Genomic DNA, 22,655 nt, shown 5'->3' with positions numbered 1-22,655 from the left:
TAACAAGAGTACATCAAAGTAAATAACACTTACAATGCGTCAAGGAAAAAAAAACATTGTTTTAAAGATTGAAAAATATGGTGACACAAAAAAAGGAAAGAAAAAAAAAACACTAAAGCAAAGAAAAGTGAGGAAAAAAATACTAAGAACTCAACCCCGGAGCCATGCGTTATAAAAAAATGCTTCTAAAGATAACCAGCAAACCGCCAGCAAGAAAAAAAAAATACAATTAGATCATGGAGAAAATTAGCAATTAACTCAAATGGTAATAACGAGAAAATGAACACCTCCTTTTCTCAAAATCAAACACAGGTTCAAAGGTTCAACTTCTAATTTTCTCCAAACTAAGACATAGCATCACTTGGAAGAACCATTGTAACAGAGTGGGAGCCGACATATCTTTCCTCTTCAACAGAATGGCCCTCCTAGCTATCAGTGTAACAAGCACAATAACATGTTGGTCAGACAAAAAAAATAGCTTGGATATTTTGAGGAATTATTTGAGGAATTTGTTAGGTTGTAAACTAATTTCAAGTGCTTTAGAAATTGTAGAAAAAAACTGACTTCCAGAACTGTTCCAGTGTAGGACAAGACCAAAGCATGTGTGTCAGTGTAGCTGTCTCAGTTTTACATCTATCACAATAACTATCAACATCAGGAAACATTTCAGACAATCTCTCCTTCGTCCAATAGTAATGATGTACAACTTTAAATTGAATCAGTGCATTACTAGCACAAATCGAAAAAGAGTTAACCAACTTCAGAATCCGTGTCCAGTCCTCCGTCATAAAAGTCAAATTAAGTTCCAGTTTTGTTTAATCTTAAATAAAGGACACTTATCCCATTGTGATAGTAATTTATAAATTCTTCCAATGGAAACCTTCATCAAAGGGTTCATACTCGTAATAGTACCTAACAAGCCGGCATTCAATATGTAAGGAAAATTAGTTAAATGTTTTTGTAAGAAATGTCTAACTTGAAGTTATTGTAAAAAGTGTGAGTACGAAACAGAACATTTATCAACTAATTGTTCAAAAGGCATCAGTCTATCTTCTTTAAATAGATCCAAAAAAGAATTAATACCTTTATTTTCCAAAGTAAAAAAATTGGATCACTCAAAGAATGCTTTAAAAAATTATAATAAATTAAACTGTAAAGTATAATTTTTTTAGATTAAAAAATTACAGAACTGGAGACAAATTTGTAAAGAATACTTAATCAGAGGGTATAAATTTAAATTAGCAACTTTAGCCAATTGTAAAGCAGCTCCCAATACCGAGGTTAAATAAAACAGTTTCACAGCTTTCAATTCCAGATCAACCCAAATTGGCCGTTCATTCTTATCAACCCAGTGTAACCAAAAGGACATACAATGCACATTAACAGCCCAGTAATACATTCTTAAATTAGGCCAAGTAAGACCTCCATCCTTTTTCAATTTTTGTAAGTAACATTTACTAATTCTTGTTCTGTTATCATTTCATATAAAAGATGAGATAATAGAATCAATCCGATCAAAAACACATCATCAAAAAAACAGGGATATTCAGAAAATATTAAAATTTTGGTAAAATCAGCATTTTGACTATAAGGATGTGACCAACAAGTGAAAATGTAAGTGGGTTCCATCCACTAAATAAATACTTCATAGAATCTACTCAGGGAACAAAATTAGCTTTGTAAAGATCCTTATTTTTTTTTAGGGATTATAACACATAAATATCTAAAAAAATCCATAATGTTGAAAGGAGTATTATCATATTCAGAAACAGATTCATTAAGGAAATAGTTCATTTTTATTAAAATTTATTTTATATCCTGAAAAATCTCCAAATTCATGAAATAAATTCAGCAAGGCAGGGAGATTCCTCTGGATTAGATACATAAACCAGAAAATCGTCAGCGTAAACAGAAATCTCCTTCACAAGAATCCCATGAATATCTTTAGCTTCACGAAGAGTGATACCAAGGGATTCTAATTTTAAATTAAATAACAAAGGACTTAATAGACAACCTTGTCTTGTCCTCCGTGAAAGCTGAAAAAAGAGATCTACAATTATTAGTAATAACAGAGGCAATAGGAGTTTTATATATCATTCTAATCCAATTATTTAAATTAACACCAAAACCAAATTTCTCGAAAACATTAAATAAATATTTCCATGCAACTCGATTGAATGCTTTTTCAGCATCGAAAGAGATGACACATTACTGAGTTTTAACAGAAGATGGGTATCTAATGTTAAATAATCTCCAAACATTTGAAAAGGAATAACGGCCGTTTATCCCTGTTTGATCTTTAAAAATAACTTTACCCTAAAAGTTTCCAACCAATTGGCCATTATCTTTGACAGGATCTGAGCGTCAACATTCAATAATGAAATAGGTCTATATGAGGCACAATCAGAAGGACCTTTATCCTTTCTAAGAATTAAAGCAATAGAAGTGTCATAAAAAACAAAGTGTAAATCACCTTTCACAAAAGAGTCCTTAAACATTTCCTACATATACGGAGAGAGCAATTTTCCAATTTTTTAATAAAATTCTACAGGATACGAATCAAGTCCAGGGGCCTTACCAGATGGCATTGAAAAAATAGCTTTATGAATTTTGGCTTTGGTAATTTGGGCATCAAGAGATATTTGATTCTTAACAGAAATTCGAGGAAAAACAATATTTCGTAAAAAAAAATCATTTTAGAAGAATCGACTGGAAATTTAGATTTATAAAGTTCAGTATAAAAATCTTATTAATGTCTTCATATTCCCAAGCAAGGGTACCAACTTCCTTACTGATTTTCAAAATTTGCCTTTTGGCTCTGGCCGTTTTTAATTGACATGCAGTTTATTATTTTTATCTCAAACATATAATATTGACTTTTTAGCTTAAGCAAATAGCCTTCAATAGGATGAGTTAATAATAAATTATATTGTGATTTAAGTTTCATCCTTTGTTTAAATAAGTCAATATTACGGGAAATTGCATAAGTATTATCGGACTTTAACTTGTTTTGTAATCATATCTAATTCTAATTTAGTCTGTTTTTTTCAGGTTAGAATAAGAAATGATCTGACCACCTTAAAATGCTCTAAATGTATCCCATATGATTAATTTAGATGTACCCCCTAAAACATCAAAAAGAAAAAAAATATTTTACCTGTTTCTCAATGAAGCAAACAAAGTCTGAATTCTGCAATGATGTCTGAGACAGGTGCCAAGGTGGGTGGGCAAGGATGGCATCTTCGAATTTGAAAGACTAACTGAAAGCTGCATGAGCAGAAACAGCGAGAGTGTCATATTCACAATTCTTAACAGTAGGCAAGAAGTAAGGGTCAACTGTAATATAATCGATCCTTGAATATTTTCTATAAATATGTGACAAAAAAGAATATTCTCTGTCATCAGGCTGTAAATATCTGCATAATTCAATCAATCCAAAAATCGGTCAAAAAGGAATTAATAAGTAATGCGGAGTGATTTGGAAGTTGCTGGTTGGTTCAGCTCTTGTCAAAGGATTTAAACAACTGTTAAAATCCCCGCCCATTATTAACATATATTCATTTAAATGAGGCAGTAAAGCAAATACATTTTTTAGAAAAAAGATCATCTAAGTTAGGACCATACAAATTGGCCAAAACAGCTTTTCTGTTACAAATTACTCCTTTAACAATTAAAAATCGACAAAAAAATCTGACTTAATGTCCTCTTGAATGAACAAAATATTGGATTTAATAAAAATAGACACTCCCTTAGTTTTACTTTGAGAAGTGGAGTGAAATTGCAAACTCTTCCACGATCTAAAAAAACTATTTTGATCTCCCGCCTTTATATGCGTCTCCTAGGCAAAAAATTGTACCAGGTTGAAATCGATTGATGATTTTAAAAGTCTTTTTTCATTTGATAGGATGATTCCAACCACATACATTCCAGCGTATTACATTAATGAGTTTAGATTCCAAACTATAATTTTATTCTACTTTACACATGTGCCGAGCACATACCAATAAGGGATGATCAAAAATGGTAGCGATGGACAGTACAACTACACAGAAAACACACATGCTCCGGAACCACCCAATGGGACAAAAACCCTAATTCTAACCCCATCCCACTCCCTCCACAGCCCAGAAAAATGAGGCACCCTATGATAGAAAACGCAACCAAGACTGCTCTGTCTGTCTGAAAAAAAAAGATTAAAAAAGGTTCTCTATCCCTTTGAATGACAGTCTCAACAAAGGAAAATGTTTACATTCCAGCATCTACAAACTATCCCATGTTTATATTTAGTCTTTTTTTAAACAAAGAGGAAACCAAAAAATTGTTATCTCTTAAAAAGAAAAAAACAGCTCCTTCTTAAACTTAACATTAAATCCCCTAAAAAGGCTTTAAATTCAGTTATAAGATGCAATAATATTCATTATATAAAAAACATATTAATATGTTGAAAAGAATTTAAAAAATAAGCAGTTATTAAAATCTAAAACATATTACCTAGAGAAACCAATGTGTTTAATAACAGATCAACACAATCTTGAAAACTAATAATATTATGCAAGTAATTGAAACCTCCGCTAAGTATATATAAGAGAAGGAAATTGCCCCATTAGAAGGAAAAACTGCCAGTTATTTAATTAAGAAAAAAACACGAAAAAAATCAAACCAGATATTAGGTTAAAGGAACAAGTCCTTTTATGTTCTTTTCCTCCGTCGAATGTCCAAATAACCATTTAAACAGTCATACTTGAACCATCAATCCTCTTACCAAAAAAACAATGATATGCAATAATAAACGTCCCCTAATCTTGTTTTAATAGTCTCTCAATGAAATGTCCAAGTAGTCTTCATAAATCTTCTTTCCAAAATGCTATTATGCAGATAATATGCCAGACAGTTTAATCGGCAGTCGCAGCAGATATAGTTTAAACAAACGCCAGTGCAACTTTCTGATCACAAAATGTACGAGGAGGAGAATCAGGAGGAAAAACTTTAATTCTTGTTGGGTGACGCAAGGAAGGAAACAATTTCTTATCATATGCCTGTTTCATTACCAGAGCAAATTTTGATCTTTGTTCCATTACCTCCTTTGAATAATCTTCATAAAAACCAAGCTCAGATGTCTCAAATCTAAAAACTCTTGTTTTCTTGCCTGTCACATTATTTGACCTTTAATCTTAAAATAATGAAAACAAACCAGAAAAGCCCTTGCTTTATCTGGATCTTGAGATCTCAAAGTAAAAGTTCTGTCTGCTCTTTCTATAGTAGGCGGCTGTGATAATATAGAAGGAAATAAGGGTATGAGAAAGCTTACCAATGTAAGCAGTTAAATCTCCATTTTCAACTCCTTCCTGCAGCCCAACAATTTGTATATTCCTTCGGCAAGACCTAGTTTCGAGGTCTATAATCTTATTTAGATATCTTTCCAAACGAGTTTTACTTCATTTTACTTTCAAGCAATTTTTGCTTAATTATCTTCAATTCCTCTTTGTGTGTAGTGACTTGAGCTTCCAGATCCTTAAGTTTTCCCAGAAATGACATCATTTCATTACTATTCTTTTTAAGTTAGTCTTTAAATGAACTGTTTCAAAGCCATATCTTCAGCCCACAATGGCATTTCATCAGATCCTTCCTGTTGCATCTTTCTTTTCCCGTTGCCTTTATCACTAGGTTCAGACAAGTACTTCCCACTCCTCAAAGACACATTGTTCCCCTTCAAGAATCAGCAACTCAAGATATTAAATTCGGTTTAAACTAGGGGGAAAGGGACAAAACTAGGAGCAGCTCAGAAATTGATGTTACTCCATTCACAGACAGGCGCAGCCTCCAGGAGCTATTCACATCTTGATTGACTTGATTGCACAATCCATCTGCCAAAACTACTTGAGCCAAAGCCTCAAAGCTCCACTTCTTTACTGGCCACACTCCACCCCCGTCAATATTAAACTCCAGTCCCATTAAAGGTGAATATGCAGTAGAAGAAACTCCTCCTGTGCCCAGAACTGAATGCGGTGAGCAGCAGCAATAATTGCAGAGTTCAGCACTGATAGTCACTCTCAAAATAGCTTTAGCAACAGTGATGGACAAATATCCAGCATGCAACTTATTGAAACTTTTTCCGCTGTGTGAAGCCGGTAGTGTGTCACAAATGTAACAGGCTGTGAGATTTCACTGCTAATGTAATGGTGTCTGTGTTATATTTCACTGCTGAGCTAATGATTTCTCTGCAGCAGCAATGTTTAGCTTATGACTAGAAATAACAGGGTTTTGGAGTGCCTAGCTATCCAATGATAGAGATATTGTCCTTTCCTGTGAGTCTGGAAGGTAGATTTTCACGGTCTTTTGCCAGGGAGAGATGAGAAGACACAAATGGAGAGAAAGGGCCCTTTTACCTTTATTTGTTTCCTTTACTAATCCCATAGTCAAAGTAAGAATTAAATAGCTCAATTGTTTAATCGCATATTGTGTACCATTTGTTATTTTTGGGGTACTGATTTGTAACAGGGGACACATCATGCAGCATTCACACAAACGAGATTTCTTAGGGTTGGCCAAGCTCAGGGGCTATCACCCCCTATATTAAGTTGCTAGTTGAAGCAAGAGTTACATAAGGTTAAATGACCTGAGTGAATCGCTCCCCACATTCACAGCAGGTGAACGGCCTCTCCCCACTGTGAACTCAATGATGCACATTTGGTTGATTTTGCTGATAGAATTACTTCCCAAAGTCTCAGCAGCTGATCGGCCTCTCTCCTGTGTGAACTCGCCTGTGTGTCTGTAGATGAGATGACTGAGTCAATACCTTCCCACACACTGAGCAGGTGAACGGCCTCTCCCAGTGTGAACTCGTTGATGTACCTTCAGTTGGGATGAGCAACTGAATCCCTTCCCACAGTCTGAGCAGGCCGCTCGCCAGTGTGAACTGACTGGTGGCTCAGGAGGTTAGATGATTTAGTGAATCCCTTCCCACACACTGAGCAGGTGAACGGCCTCTCCCAGTGTGAACTCGCTGATGTAACTTCAGTTGGGATGAGCAACTGAATCCCTTCCCACAGTCTGAGCAGGCCGCTCGCCAGTGTGAACTGACTGGTGGCTCAGGAGGTTAGATGATTTAGTGAATCCCTTCCCACACTCTGAGCACGTGAACGGCCTCTCCCCAGTGTGAACTCTCTGATGTTCCTTCAGTTTAGATGAGCAAGTGAATCCCTTCCCACAGTCTGAGCAGGTGAATGGCCTCTCTCCAGTGTGAACTCGCTGATGTACCTTCAGTTGGGACGAAGAAGTGAATCCTTTCCCACAGTCTGAGCAGGTGAACGGCCGCTCGCCACTGTGAAGTGACTGGTGTCTCAGTACGTGAGATGATTTAGTGAATCCCTTCCCACAGTCTGAGCAGGTGAACGGCCTCTCCCCAGTGTGAACTCGCCGATGTACCTTCAGTTCAGATGACCAAGTGAACCCCTTCCCACACACTGAGCAGGTGAATGGCCTCTCCCCGGTGTGAACACGCTGATGTATCTTCAGTTTAGATGAGCAAGTGAATCCCTTCCCACAGTCTGAGCAGGTGAACGGCCTCTCCCCGGTGTGAACAGACCTGTGCAACTGTAGGTGGGATGATTTAATGAATCCCTTCCCACATTCAGAGCAGGTGAATGGCCACTCCCCGGTGTGAACTCTCTGATGTTCCTTCAGTTTAGATGACTGAGTGAATCCCTTCCCACAGTCTGAGCAGGTGAACGGCCACTCGCCATTGTGAACTGACTGGTGGATCAGTAGGTAGGATGATTTAGTGAATCCCTTCCCACACACTGAGCAGGTGAATGGCCTCTCTCCAGTGTGAACTCGCTGATGTATCTTCAGTTGGGGCAAAGAAGTGAATCCCTTCCCACAGTCTGAGCAGGTGAATGGCCTCTCTCCAGTGTGAACTCTCTGGTGTTCCTTCAGTTTAGATGAGCAAGTGAATCCCTTCCCACAGACTGAGCAGGTAAACGGCCACTCCCCAGTGTGAACAGACCTGTGCAACTGTAGGTGGGATGGTCGAGTGAATCCCTTCCCACAGTCTGAGCAGGTGAACGGCCTCTCCCCAGTGTGAGCTCGGTGATGAACCTTCAGTTCAGATGAGCAAGTGAATCCCTTCCCACAGTCTGAGCAGGTGAACGGCCGCTCGCCAGTGTGAACTGTCTGGTGGCTCAGTAGGTCAGATGATTTACTGAATCCCTTCCCACAGTCTGAGCAGGTGAATGGCCTCTCTCCAGTGTGAACTCGCTGATGTTCATTCAGTTTAGATGAGCAAGTGAATCCCTTCCCACATTCTGAGCAGGTGAACGGCTGCTCCCCTTTGTGAACCCGCTGGTGTGCCATTAGGGTGGATGACCGAGTGAATCCCTTCCCACAGACTGAGCAGGTGAATGGCCTGTCTCCACTGTGAACTCGCTGATGTACCTTCAGTTGGGACGAGTAAGTGAATCCCTTCCCACAGTCCGAGCAGGTGAACGGCCTCTCCCCAGTGTGAACTCGCTGATGTACCTTCAGTTGGGACGAAGAAGTGAATCCCCTCCCACAGTCTGAGCAGGTGAACGGCCAGTCCCCGGTGTGAACTCTCTGATGTACCTTCAGTTTAGATGACTGAGTGAATCCCTTCCCACATTCTGAGCAGGTGAACGGCCTCTCCCCAGTGTGAACTCGCTGATGTACCTTCAGTTGGGACGAAGAAGTGAATCCCTTCCCACAGTCTGAGCAAGCGAACAGCCTCTCTCCAGTGTGAACTCGCTGATGTACCTTCAGATGGGACGAAGAAGTGAATCCCTTCCCACAGTCTGAGCAGGTGAATGGCCTCTCTCCACTGTGAACTCGCTGATGTACCTTCAGTTGGGACAAAGAATTGAATCCCTTCCCACAGTCTGAGCAGGTGAATGGCCTCTCTCCAGTGTGAATTCTCTGATGTTCCTTCAGGTTAGATGAGCAAGTGAATCCCTTCCCACAGTCTGAGCAGGTGAACGGCCATTCGCCAGTGTGAACTTGCTGGTGTCTCAGTAGGTGAGATGATATAGTGAATGCCTTCCCACAGTCTGAGCAGGTGAACGGCCGCTCGCCAGTGTGAACTTGCTGGTGTGCCATTTGGTTAGATGATCGAGTGAATCATTCCCCACAAATTCAGCAAATGACCAGCCTCAGCCCAGTGTGAACTGACTGGTGTCTCAGTAGTTGAGATGATTTTGTGAATCCCTTCCTACAGTCTGAGCAGGTGAACGGCATTTCTCCAGTGTGAACATGCTGGTGTGCCATTCGGTTAGATGATCGAGTGAACCATTCCCCACAAATTCAGCAAATGACCAGCCTCTGCCCAGTGTGACCTGACTGGTGTGTCCACAAGTGGGATAACTGACTGGATCCCTTCTCACACTTACAACAGGTGAATGGCCTTGTCCAGTGTGAACTTGCTGATGTACCTTCAGTTGAAATGACCGAGTGAATCCCTTGCTCCTCTTCTTAAATATCTGGACAGAGACAGCAAAACTGGCGTGTTGTGTTCGAGATTCCCATAGACAAATTCCTTGTCATATTTAACCTGTAAAAACATATACAAAATCGATCAATGGGTGTGGAACAACATCTCAGATGAGATCAGTTGAGTTGGCAAGGTGTGAGCTGACATCACACTGTTACAGTAAAGTTCAATCCAAGTTGGAGAGAGGAATCATCTTCTAACTGGGCACAGTGCTGGTATCTGGAATGACCATCAAACTCTCTGATGCTCTTCCTGAATCTATAACATAGGGGCAGTTCTGCCATTTCCAACCTGTGATCTGGCTCAGTTGTCTCTCTCCATTGGTTTTATTCCCTGTTCCCAATGAGCCGCATCGGTGCTCATTGCCTGGTCCCACAGGAACTGAAACACTCTGTAAAAAAAACTTACCCCCGACATCCCCTCGGTATCAAAGCACCTTAAAACTATGCCCCCTTGTGTTAGCCATTTCAGCCCTGGGAAAGAAACCTCTGACTATCCACACGATCAATGCCCCTCATCATCTTATCCACCTAAAAAAAAGGCTCTAAACATAAACAAGGAAATTATACATTGCTTTGAGGATTTATTAGAAGTCTACAAAACTATGAGGAAAACGATAGGTTAAATGCCAGCAGCTCTTTCCACTGAGGTTGGGTGGGATGACAACCAGAGGTAGTGGGTCTGTGGGGAAGGTGAAAATTTAACAGGAACATGTGGAAAAGCCCTTCACTGAAATGGTCGCGAGAGTGTGGAATGAGATGCCAGCACAAGTGATGAATGTGAGCTCGGTTTCACCATTTAAAAGAAGTTTGGATGGGAGCCTGGATGGTAGGGGTATGGAGGGTGATGGTCCCGGTGCAGGTAGATGCATTCGACAGCTTAAATGTTTTTTTGGCATTGACTATATGGGCCAAATAGCCTGTTTTTGTGCTGAACTTCTCCATGTTTCCATGATGTCTAACTTGCTTCAAAGGGAAAACAAGTAGGAGTGACAATGGAACAGCAATGGCTGGAGTTTCTGGCAGAAACTCGGGAGTTGAGTGATCGATACTTATGAAAGAAGTGGAAGCATTGGAAAGGCAGGAGGACACAACCAGGGCTGAAATGAGAAGCCAAACAGAGGGCAAACAAAAGAGCAAAAACTATTGGGAATCTTTTAGGAACCAACAGAAGACGACAAAAAAAAAGTCAGATGAGCTCAGGAATTGGAATGTTGATTAATGAGTCAGTCGTTAAGGAGTCTTGACAGCACCCAACAGTCTGAGGCATTTAGAGGAACAAAATATCTGGGGCCTCAATATCTCTTGAGAACCAAGGTTCCCTGCACCAGTTACCTTTCAACTTTTATTTTGACAGGCACATACAAACTCCACACCCTCAAAATTTCACTTCTGAAGGCCTCCCACTTACAAGTACTCCTTTGCCAGAAAACAGCCTGTCCCAAACCACACTTGTCAGATCCTTTCTGATACCATCAAAATTGACCTTTCCCCAGTTTAGAATCTCAACCCATGGTCCAGACCTCTTTTTCCATATTTACTTTCAATTTCATGGCATTATGATCACTAGTTTCTGTCAACAGCCCTGGGTCATTTCCTAACAGCTTATTGCACAATTTACGTCGGGAATTCTACGTCCAGATTAAGGGCACATTTGACAAACTCTGCCCCATCTAGTCCTTTCACAGTATGGGAATCCCAGTCAATATCTGGGAAGTTAAAATCACCAACTGAATCAACCTTTGTTTCTTGGCATGGGCTGCGATCTCTCTACAAATTTGTTGCTCTAAATATCTCAGACTGTTGGGTGTAACCAAGTCCCAGTAATGGCTACAATATCATATTTCCCTGTCCTGAGCTCATCTGGTCTTCCTACGATGCTTCTTGCATTGTGATATACACAGCTCAGCACATTCATCGCACCATGCTCAACCATTTGATTGCTGACTCTGTCTGAGGTCTGAACAACATCTGACTGGTGTCAAGAAAACAACCTCTCTATCATTGTCACAAACCCAAAGGAGCTAATTGTGGATGACAAAAGGAATGGGGACAGGCTAACCCCTATTGGCATCAATGGATCTGGGGTTGAGAGGGTCACCAAGGATCTGACATGGTCTGTATTTACTAGCTGTGTTGTGATAAAAACACAACAGCACCTCTTTCACCTCAGACGGTTGAAGTTTGGGATGGGGACCCAAATCCTAAGGAGTTTCTACAGGAACACAAATGAGAGCATCCTGACTGGCTGAATGACTGCCTGGTAAACTGCACTTTCCTTAATTGCAAGAACCTACAGAGAGGGGTACGCACAGCCCAGCACATCTCTAGATGTGAACTTCCCACTATTCAGGACATTTGCAGAGGCAGGTGTGATAAAAGGATATTGAGGACTCAATTCACCACAACCACAAACTGATCCTGTTGCTACCATCCAGGAAACGGTACCACAGCAAAAGGACCAACGGGCTCTGGAAGAACATCTTCCACCAGGCCATCAGACTGATTAATTGATTTCTATGTCATATTGACTGCCCTATCTACATACTATTTTTTATAAATTACTATAAATGACACATTTTCAACAGAGACGTAATGTGAAGATTTCTACTACTCATGTAGATGCAGAATGTATGCAATAAATTCAATTCAATTAACCCTCTCCACTATCTGTTCTGTCATTCTGGTTACCGTTCCCACTACAACTTACTTTAATCACATCACCCCTCCCCCCACACTAGCATTAGAAAGCCTTACCACGAGGATATTCATTCCTTCTTGTTCTGTTCCCCTAACTTATGAATCCCCTATCACCCCTTTGACTTTCCTCTGCTAATAATCCCCAACAGTTTCTGAAGTGGTCCACCTGTTGTTGTGTGGGATGGTCACAAGAGTATTTTGTGAGGAATGTTTAACCTCATCCCTTTCCTCACTTTCACCCAGTTTCCTGTGTCCTGTACCTTGAGTGTAACTCATCTCACTTCACGTCATATCTATCTCCCCCTCCAACTCCTGGATGATCCAGAATTCATCCGTTTCAAGTTCCAACTCCTTAAAGTGCAGGATTACAGGCTGCAGCTGGATGCACATCTTGTAGGTGAGGGCATCAAGTACAGTGGAGGACTCCCCACCTTCCCACCAATGTCCCCTCTAACTTGCAATGACCAGTGGGCACATAAATGTCATAATGTGCATTTCTTTACCCAGTGATAACATGTGCACAGTGTATTTTATATAGAGAGGTATTTATTTTAACAGCTAGCAAAGCATTGTCCATAAGAACTTTGATCTCTGAGTTAGATCAAGTTCATCTGCACTCTCACACAACCTATGTAGCAGGCTTGTAACGGGTAATGAAAACTTTTCTCACCAGAGCTTTTGCACTTTGTCCATATGCGATTTGCTTGCTAAATTACACTTTAAAATGTCAGATTTCCAAATATCACTTCGCACTTGTAAATTCTCCAGCAAATTCTGCATCGCCACAATAACCACAGGTAACATGAGTATTTCCCCTGAGCACTCCTGAGGAATTGAGGATATATAACAAAATCATTTTGAACCTTTGTAACCTCTGGCTAAAAGAATAATTGGGACTGAATAGGAATGTTGGAACTTAAGTAAACTCCGTTTTCAGCGCTTAACTAAGACAGGCACATTCCCAGTTCTCTCTGGCTTGCAGAGAGACACACTGAGAACTGATAACATTATACATTGTACCCTTATTAGCTGATAACATTATACATTATATCCTCGTTAGTTGATAACATTATACATTGTACCCATATTTGAGTAAAGGGAGGAGGACTCACTGAAAAGGACAGGAATGAACATCTGCCTGTAACTAAGTCAGGGCCTTGCAAAGGGAATAACTGATAAGGACAGAACAGCACGTGCATCTGCAATTAAAACCTTCATTTTATGAACTCTCTTATCTAAGTAATTAAGTTTTACACCAACAGACTTGGTGAGCATACCAGTTCAAATAACATCTTGCAAATAGTAATGTATGGGGCTTAGTATGTATAAATACACGACTGTAACCTGACTGCTTATGTGCCTTCCCTTTGACAACTGGGTCTCAGACTCCTACAGGAGAATGCGCAATAAACTGTGGTGACGATAGCTGGTCTCTCGTGTTTTATTCAGATTCAACTTTAACATTTGGTGTCACGAACAGGATCCCAATATAGGGAGTGCCAAGCAGACGGGCTGAGTAAGTGGCTGGACCACTCTGGGGACTGCGGAGACCGACCAGGCGCCCAATAGGTATTTTGTCATTCTCCGTTAAGTTCCTTTCGAGGTATGGTCCCCCTCCCAAGCTAATCACATACCTTGACGGGACCGGGAAAGAATCTGTTGGGAGACTCATATAAGGTGGGCAAAATTTTACTGAGGAGGCAGATGGGCCGGGTAAATTTTAGTAAGTGGGCAGGAGGTGGTCCCAGGTAAATTTATCAATTTCACAGGAGTTGCCAGCCGTGTAAATTTATCTGATTGTTAATTGAGCAGAAGGCTTTGTGCCGGGTAAAGAACAGAGGTCAATTGCAGTTGAGTGATATGAGTGGGACAAGAGCAGCATTTACAAGCTGTGATACTTGCCAAAGGGGGTGTTACTAGGTGTTGACAATGGAGGGTGCCCAAACTTTTGCTTCAGGCCCTTTGCCTTTTTTGTTATTTTGGAACTGTAAAAGATGGAAATTAAAAAAAAAGTTTCCTTGCTTAAAATATTACAGAAATGTGTGATCTTTAACTTATGTCTTTTGGAAATCAGTACAACTTTTACTTGTTTAACAGTAACAGAAATTTTGACCGGGGTACCCAAGCTTTTGCATGCCATTGTAATTGAGCAGGCCTCTTTTGAATCAGCTGTCTCTACCCAGAAGGCTGAGCTCTGCCTCTGCCTCCTGCCTGTGTCCTAGCAACAAACTAAAGTGTGGACTTTTACATGGACTCCCGTTAGGAACTGACTACGGGGCTTTAGGAATTCCTGACTTCCTCTGGCCACCCCATTAGTAATGCTAACATTGTAAACAACTTACTCACTGCTCTACAGCTACCTCGAGTTTTCACTATTATTAAATGTGCAGCCCATACTAGGGCGTGTGATGAGATGTTCCAGGGTAACGTTAGGGCTGATGCAGCGGCCAAACAGACAGCCTTGAATCCCACACTTTTAGTCCCCTGGGGAACCCAGCAAACTCCTATTAGTCAAAATCTAAGCACGGGTATGCCAGACATGGGGGAAATACGTAACTAACAGGGGGACGCCCCTGGAGGAGAGCACAAACTATGGTCCCAAATGGGTTGCCACCTGGAACCTCAGACCAATTTATTGGTGACACCTGCGGGACAGGTCTGTGTTCCCTCTGTGTTTGTACCTATTTTGATAGATTATGTACATAATTGTACACGCTTGCGCAAGGAGGGAATGGTTAATACATTATTAGAATCTTGACTTCCAGAAAGCAGCTGAAAAACCAGCCAAAGCATGCTTAAATTGTAAAAAAAAAACAGATGCTGGGAAGGGGATGCCTTGTGGTTCGGGAACTATCCCCTTGCCTGGTGGACCTTTTTCTTGTTTGTAACTTCAGTTTATAGAATCACCTGAGTACATTGTTATAGGTGTTGCTCAGTGATAGTAGATGCATTTAGCAGATGGATTGAAGCTGTTCCTACAACTAATGATACCACTATGACTGTTGTGAACATATTGCTAAAAGAAATAACTCCTCACTATGGACTTCCAGAAATGATAAGCTAGGACAATGGGCCAAAATAAATGAGGAAATCTGTAAAGAACTTGCTATAAAACAGCAGTTCCACTGCACCCATCATTTGAACGTAGTGACACAGTGGAACTTTGTACTTTGAAAGATAAGTTGGCAAAAGTTACACAAGAAACTGGATTGACCTGATTGAAGGTTTTACCCTTAGTCCTATTCCATATGAGAATCACGCTATCAAGTAAGACAGGGCTATCACCGGCAGAAATCATCTACAGGAAGCCCATGAGAACCCCGACCTTGTCTGCCACTCCTCCCTGAGCGCTTACCTGCAACATTGGATATACATACCTTGGGGGAGGAGATGGGAAAATACTTATGGAAATTAACTAACACTCTCCAAAGCTTGCATTCACAGGTACGACAGGCCTATCGAGAGGACGAACCCCAAACTAAAGGTGACTACTCCACCATCCAGCCTAGAGAATTGTCCCGCTCAAGAACTGGGATCGTGAGAAGTTGGGACCGAGGTGGAGAGGACTGTATCAAGTGCTACTGACAACACCTCCTGCAGTGATGGTGGAAGGGCAGCTCCGGCGGATACATCGAACGGACTGTAAACACGTTACTGGCAGAACTGATAATGACAGAAAAATGTACTGGTTAATGCTAATTTTATTGACCCTAAGGGAACCTGCCCCTGTCTCGGGAGGCCCCCAGATTAACACTTTCCTGTCCCTCTGCCACACCTATGCTAAGCAAGATGAGCGGGGAGCACATTGGGAATGTGCCCGAATTCTCCAACAGGGTAAGACTATGCCAGTGGTGCCCCTGAATACTAGCGCAGTAAATTCAGTTCCGGTGTTTTCTGATAGCCGTAATGGCAGCATTGTCAATTGCACCATATCCAGGTCTGGAAGGCGAGACTGGGGATAGTGTTGCTTTGAGTGTTGGAGTCGTAGATCTCCTCCACAAGACCCCTCCAAGCTATGGCCAGGGGTAGGAGTTACATCTCCAGTGGCTAGTACTACTTGTTGGTTTGACCATAATGAGAGTGCACCCTATCAAGTGGGAAGTAGTGACTGTACCAAGAGTCAAACTTATCACAGCCTCCTAAGGCTTCCTTCATTTCCATCTCGCTAATCACCTCTGGTTCATTACACGATACCCAATCCAGTACAGCCGAATCCCCTAGTGGGCTCAACAACAAGCTGTTCTAAAAAGCCATCTCGTAGACATTTTGCAAATGCTCTCTCTTGAGATCCAGTGCCGAGCTGATTTTCCCAATCCACTCACATGTTAAAATCCCCCACAATGATCATAACACTGCCCTTCTGGCAAGCCTTTCCTATTTCCTGCTGCAATTTGTAGTGCACATCACTGCAGCTGTTTAGAGGCCTGTAGATAACTGCCATCAGGGTCCTTTTACCCCTGCAATTTCTGAGCTCAACCCATTAAGATTTCAGAAATGTCACTCCACTCTTCAAGAAGGAAGAGAGGCAGAAGAAAGGAAACTATAGGCCACTTAGTCTGACAGTGGTTTGAAAGATGTTGGAGTCGATTGTTAAGGATGTGAGTTTGGGCACAAGATAAAATAGGACGGAGTCAGCATTGTTTCTGCAAGGGAAAATCTTGCCTGATAAATTTGTTGGAATGCTTTGAGAAATAATAAGCAGGGTAGACAAAGGAGAATTGGTTGATATTGTGTACTTGGATTTTCAGATCTTTGATAAGGTGCCACACATGAGGCTCCTTAACGAGCTTTGAGCCTGGTTGAGCGGCGATGAGGAAGGAGCTGGTCTCGAGTTTGTGTAAATCGAAGGGCGGTTGCAGTGGGAAAGAGTCAGGACCGAGCCAGACGGCTGCACAGTCTGTTCCGGGAATGGAGGATCAGTTAGTTCTGGTTCCCCAAGCAATGAGAGTGGATGTCGGTAACGAGGATCTGTTTATGTGTATGGGTGTGGGGTAAATGGTGGGAAAGTTTTGGGGTTACTGGCAGGGTGGAGGGAGGTTGGGGCTGTGGGTTATCAGATACAGTGTGACCCGGGAGGAAGAGTCCTAGGACAGATCATGTTGTGAGCAAGGGAGGATCAGGTCAATTGCATCAGACAGCTTTCAGGAAGCAACAAATCTCTCTTTATATTAATCACTGTCTAATCTTGCTACTAACATTGTGTTTGTCACAGAGCCCAGAGTCTGGGAACAGCTCCATGGTAGGAAGCAGATGGTGATGATGGGAGGCTGTTTATTGGAGTCAAGGCCCGTGCCTCCTGGAGCTCCCCAGGGTGACACCCATTGCTACTTGTCATCTATGTCAATAATCTGGTTGAGAATGTACAGGGTATGGGTAGTGAGTTTGCAGCAGGTAATTGTAAATAATTACTTCTTTTTGCAAGATAGTAAATATAAACACCCCTCTTTCCCGCTCCACACTCAGAACTGACCAAAAGCTACTTCAGAAGATACAAGTTCTTCAAATGAGCAAACACTGAGGGAATGTGAGAGACTTTAAAGAGCTGGGATACTGACAGCACATTACCAGACCTGGAATGATTGCAACTGGTCTGATAGAGGCATAACTGGTATTCCTGGTCATTTCTGGTTATTCCCTACCTTCCTTTTACAGATATGTAACGTCTAAAGGACCAGTGTTTGAGTAAATGAGACTCACCAGACTTGCTCCTGACTGAATCACTGGAAACCCTGAGTCAGAAGGGTTTCTCTCCAGTCGGTGCTCTCAGTCCTCGTGCTGGTTCACTCGCTGCTGTTCCCTCGTCTTCAGTCGTGGTTTGCTTCCAGTTTTGTGGGCTTTTCTTCCAATAAATCTCTCACCGCAGGTCTAACTTTAACATAAATGATAATGAAGCACGTTAACAATACAAAGGAGAACAAAGTATTTTTTCTCACTGAAATCTAAATATTGAAGACAAATGTAATGATCTCAGTGAACAAACCTGTAATTGTCCCTGACACATCACAAAACCTGATATGGGATAGGAAGGAGTAATCGTTCTGTCATGGTAAGATGTAAGATGCAGGAACAGAATTAGGTGATTCGATCCATCGAGTCTGCCCCACCACTCAACCATGGCTGAGATTTATTCCAACACCATATTCCTGCCTTCCTGTAACCCTGAACCTACTTAGCTATCATCAATATATTAATCTCTGCCAATAAATATACCCAAATGGCAGCCTCAACCAACCTCTGCAGCAGCAAATTCCACAGATCAGACATCGTTTGGCCACTTTTTTTTCCTCATCTCAGTTTTAAAGGGAAGCATCTTTATTCTGAGACTGTGCTGTCAGATCACCGACTTTCCTTCTAATGGAAACATCCTCTCCATGTCCACTGTATCCAGGCTTTTCAGCATTCGGTAGGTTTACGTAACCATACATCCCTCCACCACCCCCACCGTTCCTCTGAACTCCATTGAGCACAGGTCCAGAACCATCAAATGCTCCTCATACATAAAGCCGATCATCCCTGAGATTATTCTTGTAAACCTTGTTCGCGACAAGTTTACTGAACACATTCCCAAGTATAACAGACCATCAGGAAATTTAAACCACTCCCGAGTGAATGGAATAAAAAGAAACTGGATTCACCAGAATTGCTCAAAAGGTAAGGAACTGCTGTGGGGAGAGCAACAAATTTAACGATTCAGGTTCACAATCTTTTGTCAGAATGGATTCAGAATTTTTCATTTTAAGTGCAGATTTCCAGCAACTTGAGTTTCTGTTTGATTTCTACTGTCTGACAGACAAGTAACAGCGAGGAGGAATTCCCAAACACAGTTCGAACACTGAACCCCCATGTCTATTTCTACTGGTTCAAACACAGAACAGGATGGAATACAAACTCATTCTCTCCTCAGATTAGCAGCTACGCTTCCAAAGGAACTCCTGAAAAAAAAACACTAGATCTCAGACCAGAAATACTCGCTCAACACCTCATAAACCCGGTCAGCTTGATCCCTGGGTCCATGTTACTTGGATCTAAACAGGGGTGCAGAGCACCTCCGGACCTCACCGGAGCACCACTCCAGCACTTCTGTTAGAAAATACGTCAAAATAAAAAAAGCGGGGAATTTAACAGCGGCCGCATATTAAATAGAGGGAATTTTAAGGAAACTGGGGTTAGGGAGAGGGGTTGGTGGCTGGTGAGGAAAATACTACCAATAACATTAAGATAAGATATTCGATAGTTTTTTGGTGAAATCCTGGAGCTGTGACTGTGGTGGTCCGTGGATTACTCGCTAATACAAAAGTAAATTTTTCTCACTAACAACCTTATGGCTTCTAAGCAAACAATGTTATTTCACTTGCTTGATAATTATATTTTATGATAATTAGTGAATGCAACTGTGAATATTTGTATTATTATTAAATTAAGAGTTATATGCTTTATTGTACCAGTTATATACTGAAATGCACTGATTGGTTATAAGCATGTTAATGTCTTATTTATCACTGTATTTCTGTGGAGCTCTGGAAATCATATATATTTCTTTCATCTTGGTTTGGTGTTTGACATTATAAAAAGCTCTATTCATATACACACACACACACAAGCCCCCCCCCCCCCCCCCAATTTGTGTACCTGCTCATCACATGAATGGGACAAGGAAGTTGCCCAGTATATGAAATGAGCAGGTACACAAATTGGGTGTGACATAGAGGGGTGATTGACAGGTTCGTGGCCTAAGGTGGAACGAGTCGATTTTAGAAAACCTTGCAATTTTCAATTATCTGAAACAGAAATACGGCAAAAGTGATTAATTTCAAACTTTCATAATCACTCAAATAGTTGAACAACACATACATGTACCGAGAGCTGTATAACTTTAGACCTCCTAACATAGGCCATAAACTTATCAATCACCCCTCGTACAGCTCCGGCAGCTTTCCACACGCACACACACACACACACACACACATTTTGGGTACCTGCTCATGACATCAATGGGACAAGGAAGTTGCCCAGTACACGAAAGGAGCAGGTACACAAATTAGGTGTGACATACCAGGGGTGACTGATAAGTTCATGGCCTAAGATGAAAGGAGTCAATTTTACAAAACCTAGCAATTTTCAATTATCTGTAACAGAAACAGCACAAAACTGATTAACTTCAAACTTTCTGCATAATCACTCAAAGAGTGCAGGTACCAAGAGCTGTATAACATTAGGCAGCGAACTTATCAATCACCGCTCGTACAGCTAAAAGACTGGCACTGCATCCCTGCTCCAGCTGAAAGTTCAAAGGTCAGTTTATTATTAAAGCAGGTATCCATAAACAACTCTTGCGTTTTTTTTTTCTCCAGAGAACCACAAAACAACGAAAGAGCATGAAAATCTTTCAGAGAGAAAAATCAAACTCCCACCCCACCCCCCACATCAACAAGAACGGCATCCCGATCATCAACCCCCAAAACCCTCCCCTCCCGCACAAAACGGAACAATAACATCGATCTGCCCCCCAAAAAAACAACCCTACCCCTCACAACTGCGGAGGAGCTGGTGTCACCAGGGTAGAGGCGGCCGCATCGGGAGCAGCGGACACAACGGGCGTTCCAGGAAGATTCACGGGTGAAGTGTCGCCTCACCTGGAAGGATGTTTGTACAACGGAGAGAGATCGGCCGTCCGGCCCTTTCACTGTGACACCCCGAGCTCCATATCAAATCTGTCCAAACGAATCTGGGCGAACTTTAATGACCAATAAATATAATTCCTCTCAGCGATCAGCTCTCTGAATTATTCCCTGACTTTAAAGAGGAAGGGGTGTCTATGGTCCACAGTGTCAGGGTGTTGAGTTTACCGGGGGACAAAGACTGCAGGGACGAGAGGATTTCTGTTGACTAATACACTGTGTGTGGACCCCCCTGGCAAATCTGGTGTTGTGACCCGAATCGAGACAAACACCACACTGCCCACTCCACCAACAACTCGGCCCTGCCGGACACATAACAGGGGACCTTACATGTCACAACACTGGATTCAGTGATGAAACCCGTGATTAATGTTGTTGTCCCACTGGAATGATCAGAAACGTCCATTCAGGTGTTCTAATTACAAGCGCTCCCACACAGGTGACGTCACACACGCGAATCCACGCGCCTGACGTCACACATGGGCTCCCCACAGCAGGACCTGCCCTCGCCTGCATGGTGTCTTACATCACCGACACGCTGGTGAGCTCGAGCTTTATCGGTTTAACGGCTGAGCTACCCATCACGTGACCATCACCACCCCCACCGCTGTAAACCAAAGCTTCAGGGGCTGCGCTACTCCCATTGATGCGAAGCAATGTCAATCACTGGTTACAACCAGTAATGGAGGCGGGCAAGCCAAGTGGGCATTACCTCGCGGAAACTGTTTCCCACTGAAGTGTCGATCTCCCGTCAGGGCGGAACAAATCCCAAAGTAAATGTCCGCTTTCTGATTTATTTCCATTTCCGTCCAAGGGAAGTTGGGGCGTTTGTGAAGCATCTCCTGAGGCCGGAGTCTGATGTATCGCTGAGAGGTAGGAGGAGACCGCTCGGCCCATCGGCGATTCCGGGAGAGAGGAGGATGATTTTACTGAAAGGATGAAGATGGTGTGAGGGGGGCGGACAGGATGTTTGTCCCGGTGGGGACAGGCAGGGCTCATCTGTGGAAATGACTGAACCCACGGTGGTGGCGAGCAGACGGATTCACCACATTGGGGGGCAAACACCGGCACACAGTTGCCCTGCAATTGGAGCCAATGGTCTGCGCAAAGTGACAGTTATTTGGGTTTTGTTGAGACTGTACCTGGAATATGGTGTAAAATCCCGCTCCCCATACTAACACGGGTTATACAGACCAAAGAAGAAACTGCCAGAGGAACTCAGTGGGTCGGGCAGCATCTGTGGAGGGAAATGGACGGTCAACATTTCGGGCCGAGACCCTCGCTCTGGACTGAGAGTGGATGGGAAATAGTCAGAGAAAGGAGGTGAGGGATGGGGATGGGGCAGGGGATGGGGCAAGAGCTGGGGAGTGAGAGGTGGATTCAGGTGAGGGGCGAGGTGGGAAGGTGGAAATAGTGACAGGGGTGGGAGTTGAGTGGTTGGGGCAACACGGGGCTGCAGAAGATGGAAAATAATTCCGTAGAGGATTAACAAAGAAGTTAGAGAGTATTTGTTATAGAGAATGCAATGAAGATTCACCAGACTGATCCCTGGAGTGGTGAGGTCATCATATGGAGAAAGATCAAATGCGTTAACCCTTTCATTTAGGACTGAGAGGTGAACACATTGATATGCACAACATCATTACCAGTTGAACCAGGGATCCCAGTCTATGAAAAAGGGGATGGACTGTTCCGGACTGAGATGAGGGGAAATGTCTCCACTCTGAGGGTGGGGAATGTCCCTAAAAACACACCACAGTGGGCAGTGAAGACTCGGTG

General features: G+C 42.3%; 1 protein-coding gene across 1 annotated transcript; it reads right to left on the bottom strand.

Annotated features, from left to right (window-relative positions):
- Positions 1–1,157: 1,157 nt before the first annotated feature.
- Positions 1,158–8,763, bottom strand: LOC132388808 (zinc finger protein 229-like). The gene is made up of 2 exons (XM_059961229.1): positions 5,309–8,763; positions 1,158–3,267 (listed from the first exon to the last, which is right to left on the bottom strand). The coding sequence occupies exon 1, from the start codon at positions 8,350–8,352 to the stop codon at positions 7,015–7,017; it is 1,338 nt and encodes a 445-aa protein (XP_059817212.1). The 5' UTR covers positions 8,353–8,763; the 3' UTR covers positions 1,158–3,267; positions 5,309–7,014.
- Between the last annotated feature and the right edge of the window lie 13,892 nt (positions 8,764–22,655).

Source organism: Hypanus sabinus, unplaced genomic scaffold (genome assembly GCF_030144855.1).
Source record: "Hypanus sabinus isolate sHypSab1 unplaced genomic scaffold, sHypSab1.hap1 scaffold_414, whole genome shotgun sequence".
NCBI classification, from domain to species: Eukaryota; Metazoa; Chordata; class Chondrichthyes; order Myliobatiformes; family Dasyatidae; genus Hypanus; species Hypanus sabinus.
This window is presented reverse-complemented; position numbering and strand designations above follow the sequence as displayed.

Coding starts and splice junctions, on each gene's coding strand:
- LOC132388808 (XM_059961229.1), bottom strand. CDS start 8,352: ATGGCACACCAGCGGGTTCACAAAGGGGAGCAGCCGTTCACCTGCTCA.